At 30.4% G+C, this 19,921-nt stretch overlaps 1 protein-coding gene, 1 long non-coding RNA gene and 1 pseudogene across 16 annotated transcripts; 1 reads left to right on the forward strand and 2 right to left on the reverse strand.

Annotated features, from left to right (window-relative positions):
• Window positions 1-938: 938 nt before the first annotated feature.
• Window positions 939-19,921, reverse strand: part of LOC121223206 (protein PIR-like) — a 105,480-nt pseudogene continuing 86,497 nt past the window's right edge.
• On the forward strand, window positions 5,846-8,700 carry LOC107928755 (tubulin beta chain). 15 transcript variants are annotated; one of them, XM_041106540.1, is made up of 6 exons: window positions 5,867-6,433; window positions 7,291-7,355; window positions 7,577-7,642; window positions 7,719-7,833; window positions 8,020-8,059; window positions 8,389-8,700. In XM_041106540.1, the coding sequence occupies exons 1-4, from the start codon at window positions 6,025-6,027 to the stop codon at window positions 7,722-7,724; spliced, it is 546 nt and encodes a 181-aa protein (XP_040962474.1). In that variant the 5' UTR covers window positions 5,867-6,024; the 3' UTR covers window positions 7,725-7,833; window positions 8,020-8,059; window positions 8,389-8,700. The 15 variants fall into 15 exon arrangements, 10 of the variants coding, with proteins under 10 accessions (XP_040962469.1, XP_040962474.1, XP_040962471.1 ...); XM_041106537.1 differs by having other exon boundaries at window positions 7,747-7,833; XM_041106533.1 differs by having other exon boundaries at window positions 5,877-6,433; window positions 7,264-7,355; window positions 7,747-7,833.
• On the reverse strand, window positions 10,943-11,993 carry LOC107917514 (uncharacterized). The gene is made up of 2 exons (XR_001689737.2): window positions 11,620-11,993; window positions 10,943-11,297 (listed from the first exon to the last, which is right to left on the reverse strand). It is a non-coding gene; the product is annotated as an uncharacterized lncRNA (long non-coding RNA).

Genomic DNA, 19,921 nt, shown 5'->3' on the forward strand with positions numbered 1-19,921 from the left:
AAAATTGGAACCCAATACGTTAGGGCTCAATCCTCTCGAAGATCCCAAATATCGAGTATTGCCTTTATTTAGAAAAATTTTCCTTTTGAATTTGGATAAAAATTATATATAACGGAATAACTATTATGATAATGCAAGTAAAAATAATACGAGCAGATAAAAAGATAAATAAATAAGATGACGAATATATAATAAAAAAATCAATCATATATACACAATAACAAGTAAATAAACAAATAAAAACTAAAGCACTTAAATAATAATAATAATAATAATAATAATAATAATAATGGGCATGTAAATAAATAACTAAATGAACACCAAATAAAGCAATAATAACGATAAAGAAAATGAATAAAATTATAAAAATATATATATGTATATATGTACGTATATTAAAATTATAAAGTATAATATATATATGTAGATATATATATATGTATATGTAAGTTGTAAAATATAGGATAATATATATATGTATATGTGATTTATAAAATATAAAAGAAATGTGTAAAAGAGGTTATATTTTAAAATCTAAAGCATATATATAAGTGTGTATATATATATATTTATGAAAACAAAATATGTATATAGATATATAGATATGTATATAAATTATAAAACATAAAAATATAAATATGTATATACACACATATATAGATAAGTTATAAAAATATGTACACGTACATGTATATATGTATATATATTATAAAAGTGTATGTATATATAATTATAAAGTATATGAAGTATGGAAGTATGCATATGTATATAGATCCAAGTATGTATGTATATAATTAAATCTAAAATTACAAAGGTATAAATAATAATAAGCATGATAATAGTAATAACAATATTAAAAACAATAATATTAAAAATAATGATAACATTATTGAAATTAATTAATTTAATAGCAAAAATATAACAAAAAGGGACTAATTTAAACTGAAAACAGAACTTTGGGGGTCTAAATCGCAAATAAATTAAAAAGGAGTGGCCTGTGACTGAAATAGAACGCGCTGAAGGCACGAGGGATCGATCAGGCAATATCCATATAAATTTTCTTCTTTCAACAGCACATATGAACTCACTCAGGTACCTTTCTGCGGCAGTGTTTTGAAGGCAGAAACAGTATTCTCAAACTTAATCTGAGGCAGAGGAGCACCAGTTTGCTTTATAGCACAAGCCATTTTGTCCTCCAGAGGGCAACGTGCTTTCAGCATCGAAAATACGTGAGTGTTCAACCTCCTCGCTTTCTTCATTGCTTCTAACATGCTACCCCATCCCTTTTCAAATAGTAATGCCATTAAAGATTGACCAACCAAGAAGCAACAAGTTATACATGAACAATCAACGACCAATCAAGAAGCAACAAGTTATACATGAACAACCAACGAGCATGTGTGAAAATAAATTCAGGTCATTTTGGCTACACAAGCCTCATTTTATCACGTCACTCAAAACCAAAACTGTAGTGATAATCAGTAGACTCATTTCTGAAATAGCTATTTAGCCTGGCCGTAGAGCTCGGATCTCAACTCAAAATGAGTCGTAAGTATGGAGAAAACTGTGAATTTGGTTTTCAATATACATTAACAGATAAACCTTCGGTTTAAAGCAATCATGCAGAATAAGGACTTTTGGATCCTGTACCTGGCCAGAATGAGGACTTTTATGGGTTTGCATGATTGATGCAGCTTCAACTTCCGCAACATTTAGGATTTGTATGAAAAATCAAATAGCTCGAAATGCAGCTGTTTGCCGAGCAAGTATTTTATGGTACAGCCGCCCCAAGCAACTGAATCCCCCAGCATATCATGATTGTTAGGCTGTAATTGAGCAGACTGTTATAGATACCCGTGGTTCAAGAAGAAAAAAGGAAGTGTTAGTAGAAGGTATTAAAAACATACATTTTTAAGGGGGAGCAAGGTGTAATTTTGCTACTCCAGCTCTTCATATTCCTTAAAGTTCTTGTATATATGGTTATATATACGATAGAAATTCTTTGAGGTTGTGATGTCAATGAACCCAGTCTTTGGGACAGCACTTGTGATGTCTCTAAACTTGGAAGATACAAAATGTTACAAGTTACAAATTTGATTAAGAAAATACTTTAACTGATGAAGAAGAAAATATAGAAATGCCAGAACCAATTGATACTGATCAAACAGATCATGATCTTCATGCAAAAAGAAAATTAGAGTCAGATTTTCAAAAAGATAATTATTTAAGATCTTTTCATAAAAACTATGAACAAGATGAAAATACAACTAGAATTTTTGGTAATCAAACCAAAAATATTGCTACTAATGAAATAAAATTTGAAAATTTAGGCGAATCATCTACTCAATCAATCCCACATAGAATAGATGATCTAAATAAAAGAAATGTTGCTCAAAGAGGAATATATTTAGATCTAACTAAAATTCCTATAGCAGACTATGAAAAAAATCATAGATGATTGGGCACAATCTATGACTATAGTAGTTAACAACAACATGTGGTCAACGGAAATTTTTTAAACTACTTTGTTGGAACATTTTATGTGGATGTTCTACAATTCCTAAGAAGATGAGAAGAATTAGAAAAAAGAAAAGAACAAAATGGGTAGTTAATCAACCAGATTCAAACTCCTAAAGATTTATTAAAAGGGTTAACTTATATTTTAAAAATAGAATTTTGTGGATATACTGATAAAAAAGACCAAGATTGTCTATCTAGTAATGTATTGTCAAAAATTAAATTATGTGATATCAGATATCTAGAAGAATTTTCTAAAAATTTTCTTCATGAATATCAAAAACTAAAAAATGAAAATATAAATTTATGGAAAATCAATATTTCCATAAATTATCACCACCATGGGATGAGATTTGTATAAAAAAAATACGATTCTTATTTAGAAAAGCATAGTGAAATATCAGGGGTAGAATAAAAAATCATAGATTCTATAGGAAATTGAATTAATTTTGCAAAAAAGAGAGAATAACTATTTATTGTTTACAAAGTAAGGCCTCTAAACAAATTAAGCATAAACTAAGTACTAAACATTATACAAAAATTCTAAAAAATGAATGTAAATTTGGATGTAAATCAGTACGTCCAAATACTTATAAAAAACATAAAAAGAAAAATAGAAGATATAAGCTAGTTAGATGGAAATCCAGAAATAAAAAAAATACTGGTTATAATAAAAAGAATAAATTTATTAGAAGAAAAACTTCTAAAAATCCTAAAAAACAAAAATGTAAGTGTTTCATATGTGATGAATAAGGTCATATAGCACCAAATTGTCTTAATAAAGGAAAAAGTGCAAGAAAAATTATTAAAAGACTTGAAGAACATGATTTAGAAATATGTTCAGAAGAAGAAATAAATCCTGAGGAAATATTTTATGAATTAATATCAGAAACAGATTTTGATACAAATGAAGAAGAATATATATTTATGTTTAATATAGGAAGCAGTTCAAATAACCAGTTAGAAGAAATTCTTAAGAATGAACTACAATATATAAAATTAGGAAATATAATTGGAGAAGAAAAAGACTTTTCTGATGAAAAGATAGAAAAAAATTAATAAAAATCATATTTCTAAAGAAGAAATTTATAAAATATCTAAATATAAGATATGGTGTGAAAGACAGAGAAAATATAAGTGGTAATAAAGTTGCCAAAGACACTAGAGGTGGATTAACATAAATCCCACTATTTAATACAACTATAACAAATACAAATGATAAATTGGTTTTACCCTTAAATACTCAAATAGAGGAATATGAGGAAAATCCACCGATAGGGATGAAAACAGTTCATATTCCAATTTTTCCCATAGAACCAAATAGAAACTGTGTATCTTCTAAAAACACTAGAATGGAATATAAACAAACTTCGATAATACTCCAACAAATAAAACTTGGAGCAAGTGATGTAGTTACATTTTCAAATTTCCAATCCAGAAAATATTACACATATATTGAAATTACATTTCAATTTAGAGAATATAAAACATATTCTGTACATGCTTTATTAGATATTGGAGGCACTACACCAAAACAGGCTTTTAGCAGCACTTTTAGCGGCGTTTGGACAAAAAACGCCGGTAAAAATCAAGCATTAGCGGCACTTTATGGAAATCGCCACTAAAGATTGAGCATTAGTGGCGTTTTTCAAAAAACGCCGCTAAAAATAAGCATTAGCGGCGTTTTTAAAAAAAACGCCGCAAAAAACATAAGCCCAACGGCGTCGTTTTCTGACCTTTCGTGGCTTTAACGGCGTTTTTAGAAAAGCGCTGCTAATGCCTGGGTCTTTAGCGGCGTTTTTGGAAAAGCGCCGCTAATGCCTGGTTTTTAGCGGCGTTTTTGGAAAAAGTGCCGTAATGGTAGGGGCTTTAGTGGCTTTTTGGAAAAGCGCCGCTAATTATAGGGGCTTTAGCGGCGTTTTTGGAAAAGCGCCGCTAATGCCTAGATTTTAGCGGCGTTTTTGGAAAAAGTGTCGCTAATGGTAGGGGCTTTAGTGGCGTTTTTGGAAAAGCGCCGCTAATTATAAGGGCTTTAGCGCCGTTTTTGGAAAAGCGCCGCTAAAAATATTTTATCTTACTTGATTTATTTATATTAATTAAATAAAATTCAATTTATTTCTAATTGAATATTTAAAATCTTCAGAAAAAATAATAACACGTAGAAATAATTTGAAAATAGAACACATGGAAAAAATAAAATACTATTATTTAAAATAATTTTAAAGTTTTTTGGGTATATGATTACTGATTGTTTTTTAATTTATATATTAAATTTTTTTATATAATCGTAAAAGAAATAGTATTAATTTTAAAATATTGAATTAATTATCACTATAGTTTAGGGTTTTTGGTTTAGAGTATATGATTAATTTACGATTTAAGGCCAGTTTAGGAGTTACTATTTGAAGGTTGAGGGAGTATGGATTTAAGGATTATGTATCAGGGATTATGGTTTAAGGGTTGGGATTTAAGGTTTAGGGGTTAGGGGTTAGGGGCTTAGGGGTTAGACATTATGGGGTTAAGAGGTAGGGATTTAGGGTTTAAGGATTTAGGGGTCAGGTTAGGGTTTTGGGTTTAGATTAATTAGTTTTTTTAATTTATATTTTAAATATGTTCTTATATATACAATTGTAAAAGAGATAACAATAAATTTGTTTAGGGTTTTTAGTTTAGGGTATATGATTAATTTAAAATTTAAGGCCGATTTAGGAGTTACTATTTTAAGGTTTATGGAGTTTGGATTTAGGGATTATGGAATGGGGATTATGGTTTAAGGGTTGGGATTTAAGGTTTAGAGGTTAATTAGGGGTTAAGGGTTCAAGGGTTAGACATTTTGAGGTTAAGAGTTAAGGATTTAGAGTTTAGGCCCCAGGGGTCGGGTTAGAGTTTTGGGTTTAGATTAATTAGCTTTTTAATTTATATTTTAAATATGTTCTTATATAATTGTAAAAGAGATAATAATAAATTTAATATATTGAAATTATGAGTATAGTTTAAATTATTTAAGAGATATATACTAGATAGACTTTATATGTATTGAATGGTTAATTTAGGGTTTAAGGTTAAGGTTTACTTGAGATTTATTAAATGATAAAATTTTATACAATTAATTAATGTTTTTATATTTAAAATTTTTTTAATCTAAACCATTTGATATATTTAAATATTAGTTTAAATAGAATTAATAAATAAGTTAAAAAAATAATAGATTGATATGGATATTTAGGTAAAATTTTTATCAAAACGCCACCGTTTATCTTCAATAAATTAATTTTTAGTGGTGTTTTTACATAAACGCCAGAATTATGCATTAAAATTTAGTAAAACGGGGCTGTCTCTTTTCGGTACTTTAATTTTTAGTGGCGTTTTTATTAAAAACGCCACAAAAAATCATTTTACTTTAAAAAAAAAGCGCGTAAACAACCCGCTTTCATTTTTCAACCAAATCCAAACCCTAAAGTGCGCCTCTCCCAATTTCTTCTTCACTTTGAAGTTTGAGCAGATCGGATGGTTCGTTCATCCAAGGTGGTCAATGTGGGAACTAGATCAGGGCTAATTTCTGGGAAGTCATATGCGACGAGCATGAAGTTGACAACACTGGAAAATATAACGGTGACTCCGACCTTCAGTTGGAGTGCATCAATGTCTACTACAATGAAGCCAGTGGTGGAAGGTATGTCCCACGCGCTGTTCTCATGGATCTGGAGCGCTATTCTCATGGATCTGGAGCCGGGCACTATGGATTCCGTCAGATCTGGTCCTTTTGGACAAACCTTTCGCCCCGATAACTTCGTCTTCGGACAGTCTGGTGCTGGCAACAACTGGGCCAAGGGTTCTTACACGGAAGGAGCTGAGCTCATTGATTCTGTTCTTGATGTTTTCAGGAAAGAGGCTGAGAATTGTGATTGCTTACAAGGTATAAGCCCTACAGCTTTGACCCTTTTTTTTCTTTTCCCCAAAGCACTTTTAACCTATAGGTTTTGTTGAGATCTCTGTTTTTTGGTTCTTGGTTTAATGTTAAATTTATCCTTTCACCCCCGTCGATTTTGGATCTCATAATTTATTTTTGGTTCTTGGGTTCAATAAGCTATTTTGGGTGCTTTCCAAGAGATTTTCTTTCATTTTCCCTTCTCCTATTTCGGTGGATTTTAGGGAGGTCTTTTATTTCATCTTTAGTGCTGATATATTTCTCCTTAGTCTGGACTATGTCTTCTTGTCTGTTATACCTACTGAACACTTCTATTTTGAAGTAAAATTGTTATAAACAACATGGAGGTTTTATTAAGCAAACTTTAGCAAGGGACTTCACAAACTTTAGCAAGGTTAGTTTGGCTTAAAAATTCTATGTTGAATGGATATTTTCCTTTAGTGTAACTCTTCTAATGTTCAGCTGAGAGAAAGAAGTTATTAACATTGCTTACCTTGCAGCAATGAAATCTCAGAACCTACTGCTCCCGCTTCTGAGGTTTTCCAGTTAGTGGGCGTGTACGTTAGACCAGTAGCTCATTTCTAGTATTGTTAAAAAAGGCTTTAGATGATAATACTTGTATTTTGACTGTAATTCTGGCAGAGAACGGAGACAATGCAAGGGCAAAGTCTTCAGCAGCACTTTTTCCTGCTTCTAATGAATTATATGTACATCATATCACTATCAAAATCTATTTGTTGGGTTGTTCAATTAACTTTAGCGACTTAATTGTGAAATCTTTCTTCTTTTTTGCCTTCTTAATGTGTTGCAACATATAGTTGATTTCAATTTTCCAAGGTTAGCAGATTTTGGAGCTGCAATATCTGGTGCAAACAAATTGCAATGCCAGCAAGTTATTGAAGATTTGGATGTAAGTGCACTGGATACAATGTACTATTGATTACTGATCTTTTTTGAGATCTTTTTCTGGTTTAGTTGGTTTTATATTTGATTAGGATATCACAAGTCTCAAACATCTAGTATGTGAATTATCCTGGAATAGGCATTGACCTGTTTGTTTGATTTTATATATTTGGAGATTGGAGTAATTATCTTTTTTCTTGTTAAACTGTTCTGTACTGTTTTCATTAGGTGCATAAGCGGTTGCAACTTACACTGGAATTAGTAAAAAAGGAAATGGAAATCAGCAAGATTCAGGTACTTGATGCCATTGAATCTCCTTGCACCTCTACGTTATTTAAACCTTTTTGTTGTTGTTGTTTGATTTGAGTAGGTCTAAATCATTTGAAGCATACTTTTAGGACTCAATTGCGAAAGTAATCGAGGAAAAGATAAGTGATGAACAACGCTGATACTTGTTGAATGAGCAACTTAAGGCAATAAAGAAGGTATTTTTATTCCAATATATTATTATTATGTATGTTCTTGCTAATGCTTTTACCAATTTATCTTTAAATATAGTCTAATATGCCCCCATATAATCATTTTATTTTCTTTGAACTCTTGTCTCTATTCTTTATTCCAACCTTTCCTCTGTAGAAATTGGAATGAATTTCATTTTTTTTCTGGTGCAGGAACTTGGGTTAGAAACAGACGACAAAACTGCACTTTCAGGTTAGTTCTGTTTCTTGTCATCTTTGGCACAATCACAAGATAGTATTTACCCATTTGCGTTTCCTCTATCTCTCTCACACACACAAAAATGGTCATTTGCGTGCATGGATTCTCCTCTTGAACATTGTTGTTGAAGTAATTTTTCTTACAGATGAAGAACTAGACTAATTGTTTATTTTCAGACTTTTTTTTCCAATAAAAAGTAACTTTCTGAATTTCAATTATATTATAATAATATAACAGCAATTTCTAGTCTATGTAAACCACCAAGCATAAGTTGCTACACAATTGTAGTTATCTTTTTAAATAATACTAATTTTGTCATGTAGTTACTCAAAGAGGGCAGATGCTACTGAGGATTTGCAAGAAGCCGTGGATGTATTTTTCTTTGGTCACACATGGAGTGATAAGTAAAGTTTTCTTTTGTTGTTTCACCACTACGGAAAATTAAGGTGATGTTTTTATTATTAGACTAAAAATAAGGACGACATGTAGCCAAAATTTTGTTCCCTGTAAGTAACATATACTCGTACAGTTCAATCAATTCAGCGCTGCAAGAAAACGGAAGCGAATGTATAATAACCGTGTATTGTAGTACTGATTTTTGTTATATATTAATGAAAAGAATATATGTTCTTTTACTTTTATTGCCATATTATAGGTGAATGTTGAAATTTATTACTATAATTTATTTTACTTTTATTGTTAATGAAAAGTAATACATTCAAAATAAAATTTGACCATTCTATTTGTTATTATAAAGATTCATTTAATAAAAATGCTTTTAGTGGCGTTTTCTATAAAAGCGTCGCTAAAGGTCATGCTTTTTAGCTGCGTTTGTGATAAAAGCGCCGCTAAAGGTCCTGTTCTTTAGCGGCGTTTTTGGGTAAAGCGCCGCTAAAGGTCCTGTTCTTTAGCGGCGTTTTTTTCAAAGCGCCGCTAAAGGTCATAAAAACGCCGCTAATGTTAGCGACGTTGTCAATAGCAGCGTTTTTTGCGGCGCTTGTGGAAGCACCGCAAATTTTTAGCGCCGCTAAAGGCCTAAAAAAATGCCGCTAAAAACTAGTTTTGGTGTAGTGAGGTACAACTAATAATTGCAGAAAAAATGCCATTCCTTTAGAAAAATGGGAACCTATGAAGCATCCAATAAGAGTCATAGGAATAGATGGTAATGAAACCATAATTCAATATAAAGTTAGAAATGTACAAATCTACAAAAATAATGTATGATTTGTGATATCTAAAATATTATACTTTCCAAAGATGCATGGAGATATATTATTAGGTAATAATTTTATATATCAACATTTACCATTTTCTAGTGATAAAAATTTAATTATGTTATTTGTAGAAAAAAACTTTTATAGAAATACCTTTAGTAGAAAATCATAAATTTGTTTGTGATAAAAAATTTACACCACCAAGAAAAGAACAAATTAAACACCTTGAAACAAGTCATTGTTTGTTTAAAATATTAGATAATAATTCTAGTGAAGAACCATTAAAATTATGGCAAAATAGCCCTAGATACTGTGATATTAAATTAGAAAATCCCAATAAAATTATTAGAGTTAAACCAATGATCTATACTAAACAAGATATAGACGAATTTACATACAAATTAAAGAATTATTAGAAAAAGGTTTAATAGAAAAAAACTAATAGTCCACATTCTAGTCTAGCCTTTATAAAATCATGCCAAAATAAAAAGAGGAAAAGCTAGATGGTTATTAATTATAAAAGATTAAATCAAAATATTATTTCTGATGGTTACTTTATTCCAAGAAAGGATGTTTTAATTAATCAAGCTAAACAAGCAAAATATTTTAGTAAATTTGACTGTAAATCAAGATTCTGGCAAATCATGCTAACAAAAGAGTCCAAACCTTTGATAGCTTTTAGTGCACCTAATGGACATTATCAATGGAAAGTAATGTCATTTGGATTATGTAATGCACCACAAATCTTTCAAAGATGGATGGATTCTATATTTAATGTAGCTTATATATATATATATATATATGATATTTTGATATTTTCAAACACATTAAAATTACATGGAAAACATTTAATATAATTTCTCAAGAATTCATAAAACATGGAATCATACTAAGTCCTAAGAAAATAGAGCTAGAAAAAAATAGAATTCTTAGTATTAAAATTATTTGCAGATGGTCTTAAACTACAAGATCATATTATAGAAAAAATAAAATAATTTCCTAAAAAAATTGAAGATAAAAAGCAGCTTCAACAATATTTAGCAATTATTAATTATGGAAGAAATTTCTTTCCTATCTTATCTGAAAAAATAGGTATTTTATATGAAAATTTAAAAAGAATAAACCCTTTATCTCGTCTAAAATAGACTCAAAAATTATAAAAAATTTAAAATCTAAAATTAATAAAATTCCAAAAGTTTATTTACCTAAATAAGATGATAAACTAATTTTAGAAACAGATACTTCACAAAATCATTGGGGTTGTATTTTAAAAGCTAGAACAATAAATATTGAAGAATTAATATGTGGATATAGTTCGGAAAAATTTAAACCGAATGAAATTAATTATGTCCTATATGAAAAAGAATTATTAGCAATAAAGAAAGGAATAAAAACTGATAATAAAATTAAATATTTAGCACCTGAAAAATTTATCATAAAAATTGATAATCAAGCAGTTAAACATTTCCTTACTAATAAAAGTTTGGAAACTGTACCCAGAAGAATTAGATGGTATAATGAATTATGTACTTTTAATTTTGAAGTTTTATATGTAAAAAGAATTGACAATATTATTACTGATTGTCTTAGCAAGCTAGATGGATAGAGGTAAATAACCTCTAAAAAAAGTTAGTGAATGAAATACTGTTCATAAAAAGCCCAATAAATGGAACACTTTCAAATCAATAAATCCTAATCAAGATTTGTGACAATACATTCTCAAGTGTAATGCCCAATTATTGCCCGGGCCCATTTGAATGAATAAAACCAATATAAAAAACCAAATACTAAAGCCTAAATATAAAATAAAACAATAAACTGTCCATTTTTACATGTTTGTGGCCCAATTTCACCAGCCCAATTACCCTAAAACCCAAATCAGCCAAAAACTGAAAAATCAGAAAACCCTAGAATCTTCACCTGCTGCCTCCAGCTTCCCACGAGCGTCGCCCCCTCCATACGTTCTCCTCCACGCACGAACGTACAGCAGCCCCGCACAACGCACGTCTTCCACGTACCTGCAACGAACCACAAAGAGAGGCACGATAGAATAACAGAAGGAAATAGAATAATGGAAGGGCAGAGAAAATATAGATGATTATTTATTTATTTATTTATTTTTTGACTAGGCTATATAAGGCCGATTCCAAATCTGTAATGGTGGGGAAGAGACGAAAAAGGGATAAAAAAACACTGATTTGATACAAAAAAAATACAAGAGAATAAAGATAGTAGTTTATTAAAGGTGATTTTCTTCAACGATTTTCCCTTCTGTTCTTGATTCATTTTTTGTTTATTCATTGTATATAAAAAAGAACAGTGAAAAGAGGAGAGTTTTACCTGGTGGTCGAACCTTAGTTCCCTCCGTCGCAATCGGAGGTGGGTGAGGATCGGAGGCCATGGAATAGCTTGGCTGCGGCGGCTAGGGTTGTGTTAAGGGAAAACCCTAGCAGAGAGTTTTAGATTGTTTTTTTTTGTTGCCGATATTTCTGTTTGTAAAAAAAACTGATTTAAAGAATATAAGCAAAACGACGCCGTTTGGATGAGGGCAGGATCCGCGCGTCGACCCGACCAGCTAGCAGGGTCTGCGCATTCTTGCCCTAAATGGGAAATTTCCGCAGTTAGGCCTCCCTTTTTGCGACGCGTTTTAATTAAACCCGTTGTTCCTCTTTTAATTTGGCCCCCATGTAATTCGCGTGTTGCAATTTAATCCTCCATTTTGTTTTAATTTCATTTATTTCCTGTTGACTTGGTTTTATTGGCTATTTAATCCTTTTTGTAATTTGGTTTTTTTAATTTATTATTATTATTATTATTATTATTAGCGTAAGTACTATTTTTTTATGACAATTTATTTAATTCTTTTTTTATATGTAATTTTATTCTACTATGTATTATTATCCTAGTTTTTTATCAAGTATTATTATTTAATTTTATAATGTATTTTTTTAAAAAAATCCAATATAATATTTTTAATGATTTTAATTTTTATAAATTCACTTTTTTTCTTCTTTAAAGGATTTATATGATAATATTCTTGTATAATATTATTTTATATATACATACGTGGTTTATATTTTTTTTCCTTATTTCATATTATTATATTTAGTAGTTATAAATTTCCTTTTAAATATGTTTTTGTTTTTAATAAAAATCCATTTTATATAATTTTTACTTCAAGACCCCATTTTATTATATGTTTTGTTTATTTAAACTTTTTATATATATGGCTATATGTACGCATTATTATTTATATAAAGTTTTCATGCATTATTTAGTTAGATCAATGTATATATGTATATTATCTTGCATGTATTTATCTTAATTCTCTTCTTATAATATATTTATTTTAAAATTTATTTAGATATTATTTTTTCACATAGTATATTTTCATTTTAAATCTACTTCAAATTCATATATATTATTTATTTTGAAATTCCAAGCATATAATGTATTGTTTGAATGGGTGATTTTTTAAATTTCCTTTTGTGAATATTTTTATTATTATTTAAAATCTTATATAAATTCATGTGTGTTAATTTGTTTAGTGCTTTGATTGACTTTTAATACATTAGCCTTTGAATGTTAGCATAATATATGATGTGAGGCTATTGTTATATATATGAATACCTTAATTTGCTCTTTTGCATTTACATATTATTTTATATTCTTGATATGTATTATTATACCATGCATACAATTACGCTCTTATTTCCCGTTATCATATTGTGAATCAAATTTCAATGCATGAAATCGTTATTAATTGTTTTTCTTTATGTCAAGCCAATCGATTAGATACGTTTTGAGTCGGCTTTATAATGCGTTTCGAGGTTTCAGGAAATCGTATCCTAACTTACGGAGTCTTGATTTTCTTGTTAGCTCGAAATGACCTTTTCCAAAAGCATATGTTTTTAAATAAAATTGAAGGCAAGCTGCATGTCGTCTTTGGAAATTTGAGGAAATGTGCCATAACTTATGGGGTTTCAATTTTCTCGTCAAACTAAGATGATTAAACATTTTCAGTTTTCAAATACACAAAATTTTGATAAAAATTTCAAACCAATCTTATCTCGAGAATTCGAAATATTATATCCTAACTCACTGGATCTGACATTTTGTTATCTCAAGACGAGGGTTTTAATGAAAGCAAATTCGTATATTGTTATCGGAACTTCAAAGAATCGTACCCTAACTCACGGGGTTTCGATTTCTTCATTGAAGCAAGGTGACCAAATTTTTTAGTTTTCAAAATAATAAATTTCAATAAAGATTTTAAAAAGGAAATTGTTTTTTAATCTTTTGACATTAGACCTTAAGACATTAAACTTTCGATCCGGTACCAATTTTGGGCGTTGCGAGGGTGTTAACCCTTCCTCGTGCGTAACCGACTCCCGAACCTATTTTCTCAAACTTCGTAGACCAAAATTGTTATTTTAGTAAATTAAATATCTCAAGGTGTCCCGACCACACCTCAAAAAAAAATTGGTGGCCACTCCATTTTCCTTTTCAAAATCGACTCTTGTTTTTTCAAAAAAATGGTTTCGACATCAAGTATCTTTGATCCTAACCAAGGATATTGCATTCCATATCCAAAGGTAAGACAACCAGTTGGAACTCAATTATCATTTACACCACAACTGGTAAGTCAATTACCTTGGTCTCAAGATCCAAATTAAACATACTAAGCAATTTATGCTGAAATCATAAAAGGACCAAAAAAGTTTTGTGCATCAAAAAATTTGTTGAAACCACAACAAATTCAGGAAATAAAATATTTTTATAATCTAGGCTTACCATCGAAATTATATAATTTTATTAATAAAATATGGAAAACCCATATTACTGAGCAAATAGCTAATTTTAGAAGAGCTCTTACTAAGCTTTCACAATTTTTAGTTGAAAAAACAACTAACGAACAATAAGCTCATAATTTATTATTAAAATCCATTTTATATCGAGATTGGGAAGAACTAGAAATTAATTATTTAGATATTAAGGAGATAAACAATCTTCTTGATATATTTTAGTATTTTATTAATAAGGGAACAAATAACGTAGTTATAAATAAAATGTTTAGGTTATGTTTATATAATAAGGCTAGGAATATTCTGCCTGTAGAAATATTTACAAAAATAAATGAAGCTATGTGCAATCAGCAAGCTCAATTTCAAAAAGCTTTTTCAGAATATTTTCTACAAACTTATGTTTTCACAAACGATTTAAATGAAAAATTCCCTACTATAAAGTTTAGACTTGATCATGAACCATTTGATATAAGCAATATTGAATGGGGTTTTGTTAAAGAAATAACAGTTGAAAATTTTTATTTTCATTCATTAAAAAATTTTTCTGCATTTATTAAAACTATGTTATTACTATGGTAGATGAAGATGATTTTTATTATTCTTTTCATATTGAAATCAGCCGTCTTATTGGTATAGCTGGAAAAGAAAAATTTTATCAGCCATATCAAATATGAATCATTAAAAAAATGATTGGAGGTCCCAACCTTTCAGCAGCTAAAAAGGAGAAAGAATAATTGACAAAAAATATTGATAAGAGTTACAATAATAATAGTTATTATCAGATCCAAGCAGGAATATATTTAATGACCAAAGCCCAATATTTATTTCAACAAAAATCTTATTGTCTCCGGACTGATGGAATAAGAATATTGGCATATGATACTGGAGTTGAATACACTCAGGATGATAGAAATAAAGAATCCGTTAAACTATTAGAAAAGATAGGTGACATGAAGATTGATGATTTTTCATCACATATAATAGAAGAAATAAAAAATATGTGAGAAAATTGGAACTCATTAAGACTATCAGTTGATTCATTACATATAGATGAAATTGAAGAAATGGATCTAGATAATATTCAGGAAGGATAAAAAGACAAGCTAATTGGAAGAAACCAATAAAAAAAAATTATAAAAATGGAAGCAACATGGGAAAACAACATCCATATCTCAACAAAAAAAGGATGCAATTTGGGAAAGCAACATCCAGGTTGAGACAAAAAAGGAATCAACTTGGGAAAGGAACATGTATAAGGCTGCACTTGTAAATGCAAGGGCGTATTCTAACACACTTCCGGTATTTTAGTTAGCCTTATACAGAAGATCCGCAGCACAAGGAAGATACAAGAACCTTTAGAACAAGAAGCAAAAACAGGAGTTCACAAACCTAGAGTGAAATATGAGTAACACACTTAATGCATCATAACTGCTTGACAAGCTATTCCACATCGAATACATTCAACATGTTTCATTGAATGGTTTGAGATATGAACTTTGGATTGGTTATCGTTAGGCATCCAACTGATCAGATCAATTTACTTTAAGTGGAGGGCCCAACTTTAATTATAACATCATAGGAACCCAGTACTTAATGGATATGGGATAACACCACTTAACACTTTCCCTTACGTGTAGCTCACGGGACCCCCACGTGGACAACCTCACCAGGGATCTTCAACTTCAGATGGGGTTAGGCAATAGGACAACATAACAAAACCTATTCTTTGATACCAAGTAAAGCATCACACCTAAAATCAATTGGCTTTAGGAGGGGCTTAACTTTAATACAAGACCATAAGAAAACCCAACACTTAACGGACAGAATAACATCTCTTAACAGTTACAAAAATGTTAGGATTTTGCATGTTTTCCTATTTGACGGGGACATGGGCACATAATTGTTCCTGGATTCAATTAATTGATAAATTTCTTTTGTTTAGCAAATGTTAAGTAGCCTTAATGAATCATCGGAAATTTGGCCAAAAACGAAAATCATAGGAATACTAAACTGTAGGTACTACCCGAAGCTTCTGCCTGCTTTGACATTGAGTAAAAAGAGGTTGGATTTGGGCACCTAGGGTTTGACACAAATGCAGCTGTAGAAGATTTGAAGAGGTTGACAACAGGACTCTCTCCACCATTTTCTGAAAAATTTGCCCATCTGCACCAGGAAGCAAGCCCAACCAAGGTGCTGTTTGCATGAAATGTGTGGTATCCAGCTCTCTCTATAAAGGAAGCTTGCAATAGTTAGATACCAAAAACAACATGAGTTCAGATCAAATCAGAAACTGATGCAATGAGTTGTTTATTATAATGCGCACGCAACACCATGTAAGATTGAACGTAATAAGATACAATATATCGATGTTTCCATCAGGTTTCTGAAAGGACCCAGAAGAAAAGGTAAGGAAGAAGACTTCACCATCCCCATAAGTATACTCAAACACCATCTTATATACCCACACACACTAGTATAATGATACTAAAACATCCTTGAACTCATATACTAATCTTCTATGCATTCTAGAAAGGGCATGAACCTATCATATAACTGTCTCATACTTGAAATACCCAACAGGAAAACGAAGACTGAATTATCATGGAACTGCAAGTATATTCACAACTAAGTTGCACGATAAGTTAATACTACATAAGTTTAAAGTATATTGTGGCCTTCTATTTAGATTAGGCTTTGGCACCTATCAGGCTATTACAAATTTATTCTAGGCTAGATGTATTACTTCAAATAGTTATCCTTACATTCGAAAGAGTTAGCTATATCTTCAAGGATTTCTAAGTCATATTTATCTCTGCAAGTAGTTGGGGTAACACTCAATTACTAAGAATTCTGGAACTAACCAAAACAATATGAAGGAGCCCCATCCAATATAATACACTTCCAGTCTCGTTTATTCCGCGAAGGACTTCTACCTCGAGCTCTGATTTTCTTCCCCAGCTGAGTTGCACTTTAACAAGCCTCATACATCCTACACAGAGAAATCTGTATATAAGTGAATTGACAACATGAGATACCATTTACACCCATTTTCCCACCCACTAAAAAGAATACAGAGATAATAATAAGGCATATAAAATTTCAAAACCAAACAAAAGTCATGACTAGATTTAAATCTAGAAATTTCTTTTTACAGCCTATCTAGCCCAAGAATTACTAGTAGAAAGAACACGGAGATAATAATGAGGCATATAAAAATTCAATACCATACACAAGACAGGACTAGATTTGAACCTTGGAATTTCTTTTTACAGTCTATCTAGTCCAAGAATAACTAGCAGTGCACAGTGATCATCTGAATCTAGAATGAAAGTAAACATTTTCTTAAAGAAAATTTATTTTTGACATGAAATGAGTTAAACTTATTTTTAACATGAATTGAGTTCCGTTCTGTTTCCTTAACTATTTGCACACATATTTCCCACCAGTGGTTTTTTGGCTTATCACTGAAGTTCAGGAACAGGAATAAAGAAAAGTCCACCGAATCATTTCGTGAAACACAATAAAGGTCACCAAAATCGCTTTGCTTTCTTGCTCCAAGTGATAAAAAACTCCTACGGTTGCTCATTAAAAATGCGTATCTTGCAATACTTCTTGGAAAGTTTCTCTACTTGGCATCAATAACCATTTCAGAAAATCAACACATTAATAAGTTGCTTCAACATCATAAAATGTTCTTAAATATATCAGACATTTGTATATTTTTAATTGAATGAAAATAAACAATTTAGCATGTAATTCCAAACACCGCTCTCTGGCATCCATAACTTCACTGCAATCAGATGAAAGGTTATAGTTTTTATATCAAATGAGGCTTAGCATTTTGATACTGCATAAAAGGAGTATTCTTTTAATACTTTTTGCATACAATCAATGTATTCAGAAAGAAGTATGCTAGAAGGAAAATATAAATGACACCAGCTTGTACCTGTCACGCCCCTATCAAAAGGAAGAAGTCCAATAGATTTCGGCAGTGCTTCTTGCAAGCCTGTGATCATAGGCTCAAGTGTAGCAATCTGAAACATGCAGTGATTCAAATGTTAGACTTAACTTCCACTAAGCATGCAATCTGTATGATATATTTGAGTCTCGAGATTATAACATGCAGGGATTGGAATAAATTATCATGACAGATATTGTAGGTATTTTAGTAGAAAATATGAAACACAGACAATGTGAAAAGAAAGATATATTGGAAGCACACTCTAATCTATTATATTGTTCAGATTATATAGTAAAAAAATAACAGAAATCTGTAAAAGTTACTCCTAAAATCATGCCACAAATTACACTTAACTTAGTCCTAAAATAATAATGTGATAAAATTAAAAATTAAAAATCCCTAAAGACTTGGTCTACAGACCTATTATTAAACAAGTCTAAGGCACATTCTCAACACTCCTCATTGCCTTAGTAATTGCAAAAGCTTAATTTATTTCTTAAAACTTTAAATCTAACTTTTGGAAGAGCCTTAGTTAACATATTTGCAATTTGATCTCCAGTCTTGCAAAAAACCCAGTTAGTTTTACCAATCTTATGTTCTTCTTTCAAATGATATCCATCAATCCTGTTGTACCAGGCCTTAGAAGTTTGTTTAAGACCATATGAGGCCTTGTTTAACATGCAGAGTTTCTCCTCCTGTCCCTTGACTTCCTCCTGTCCCTTGACTTGGAATGCCTCGAACTACTTTTCTCTCATTGCTTCAATCCGCTTGTCATCCTTCTAAGCTTTTTTAAACTCAGCACACTCAAATACAGCAACATTGCACCTTTCACAAATTTCAGATAAAGATCTGTTGTCACGATCTGGAACATCATCTATGTTGTCATCAAAGTATTGAGGAGTCTCTAGCAATTGCTTCGTTGTTGGTTTCTCCTCCATTAGATTTAGAGCAAAACTTTTTGCTTTCACTTTTACTTTGAATACATCTTTGCCTTTTGAGTCTTTGAACGAGCACCATTTATCTTCAAATATGACCTTGAAACCTTTTTCAATCAACTGTCCAACACTAAGAAGATTTTGGTCAATGTTAGGCACATATAGAACATCAGTTATGTGTTTCAAACCTGTTAAACTTTCAATAGCCACTGTTCATTTTCCCTTAATTGGAATAAACTCATCATGTCTAACTTTTATTTTGGAAATGATAGTTTTATCAAGTTCTTTGCAAAGTGTTTGGTCATTGATCATGTGATTTACGCAGCCGCTATCGATCAACCAGGAATTACTAGAGCTATTACTTGTAGAGAAACGTGTCGCCACAAAAAGTGTAACAGCCCAATTTTCAGTAGTGTCAGAACAGTGATTTGAGATCACTAAATTCGATGAAGAAGTTAGAAATATTTTTGAATTAGTGAATTTTGTGATTTAAAAGAAATTATTAGGTAAATTGGGTCGAAAACGAGGTATCGAGACCTCGATATTATAAACTGAGCCGTAAATATTTTTATAAATATTTACGGAGTGTCAATAGGATAATATTAAAGTTTCGTTAAGAAATTTTAATGTTTCGATAGTTAATTATGAAAAAGGATTAAATTGCAATAGGGATAAAAGTTTAATTATAGATTAAAGAAAAGTTAAAAGGACCAAATAGGCAATTATGCCTTTTTCCAAAGTTGAGGCGGCATAAGTATAAAAATCTGAGATTTTTATGTGTTAAAAAAATATTATATTATAGTAATGATTATGTTTTTATATTATATTATTATTAATATATTATATTATATTATATATATACATAAAACAAAAGAAAGAATAGAAAAAAAAGAAAGAAAAGAAAGAGAATAGAAGAGACGAAACAGAGAAAGAAACAGAGA

The sequence above is a fragment of the Gossypium hirsutum genome, chromosome D11, assembly GCF_007990345.1.
Source record: "Gossypium hirsutum isolate 1008001.06 chromosome D11, Gossypium_hirsutum_v2.1, whole genome shotgun sequence".
NCBI lineage: Eukaryota > Viridiplantae > Streptophyta > Magnoliopsida > Malvales > Malvaceae > Gossypium > Gossypium hirsutum.

Coding starts and splice junctions, on each gene's coding strand:
- LOC107928755 (XM_041106532.1), top strand. CDS start 6,025: ATGGTTCGTTCATCCAAGGTGGTCAATGTGGGAACTAGATCAGGGCTA. Junction 6,434..7,263: donor GAATTGTGATTGCTTACAAG/GTATAAGCCCTA, acceptor TGCAACATATAG/TTGATTTCAATTTTCCAAGG. Junction 7,356..7,576: donor AAGTTATTGAAGATTTGGAT/GTAAGTGCACTG, acceptor TGTTTTCATTAG/GTGCATAAGCGGTTGCAACT.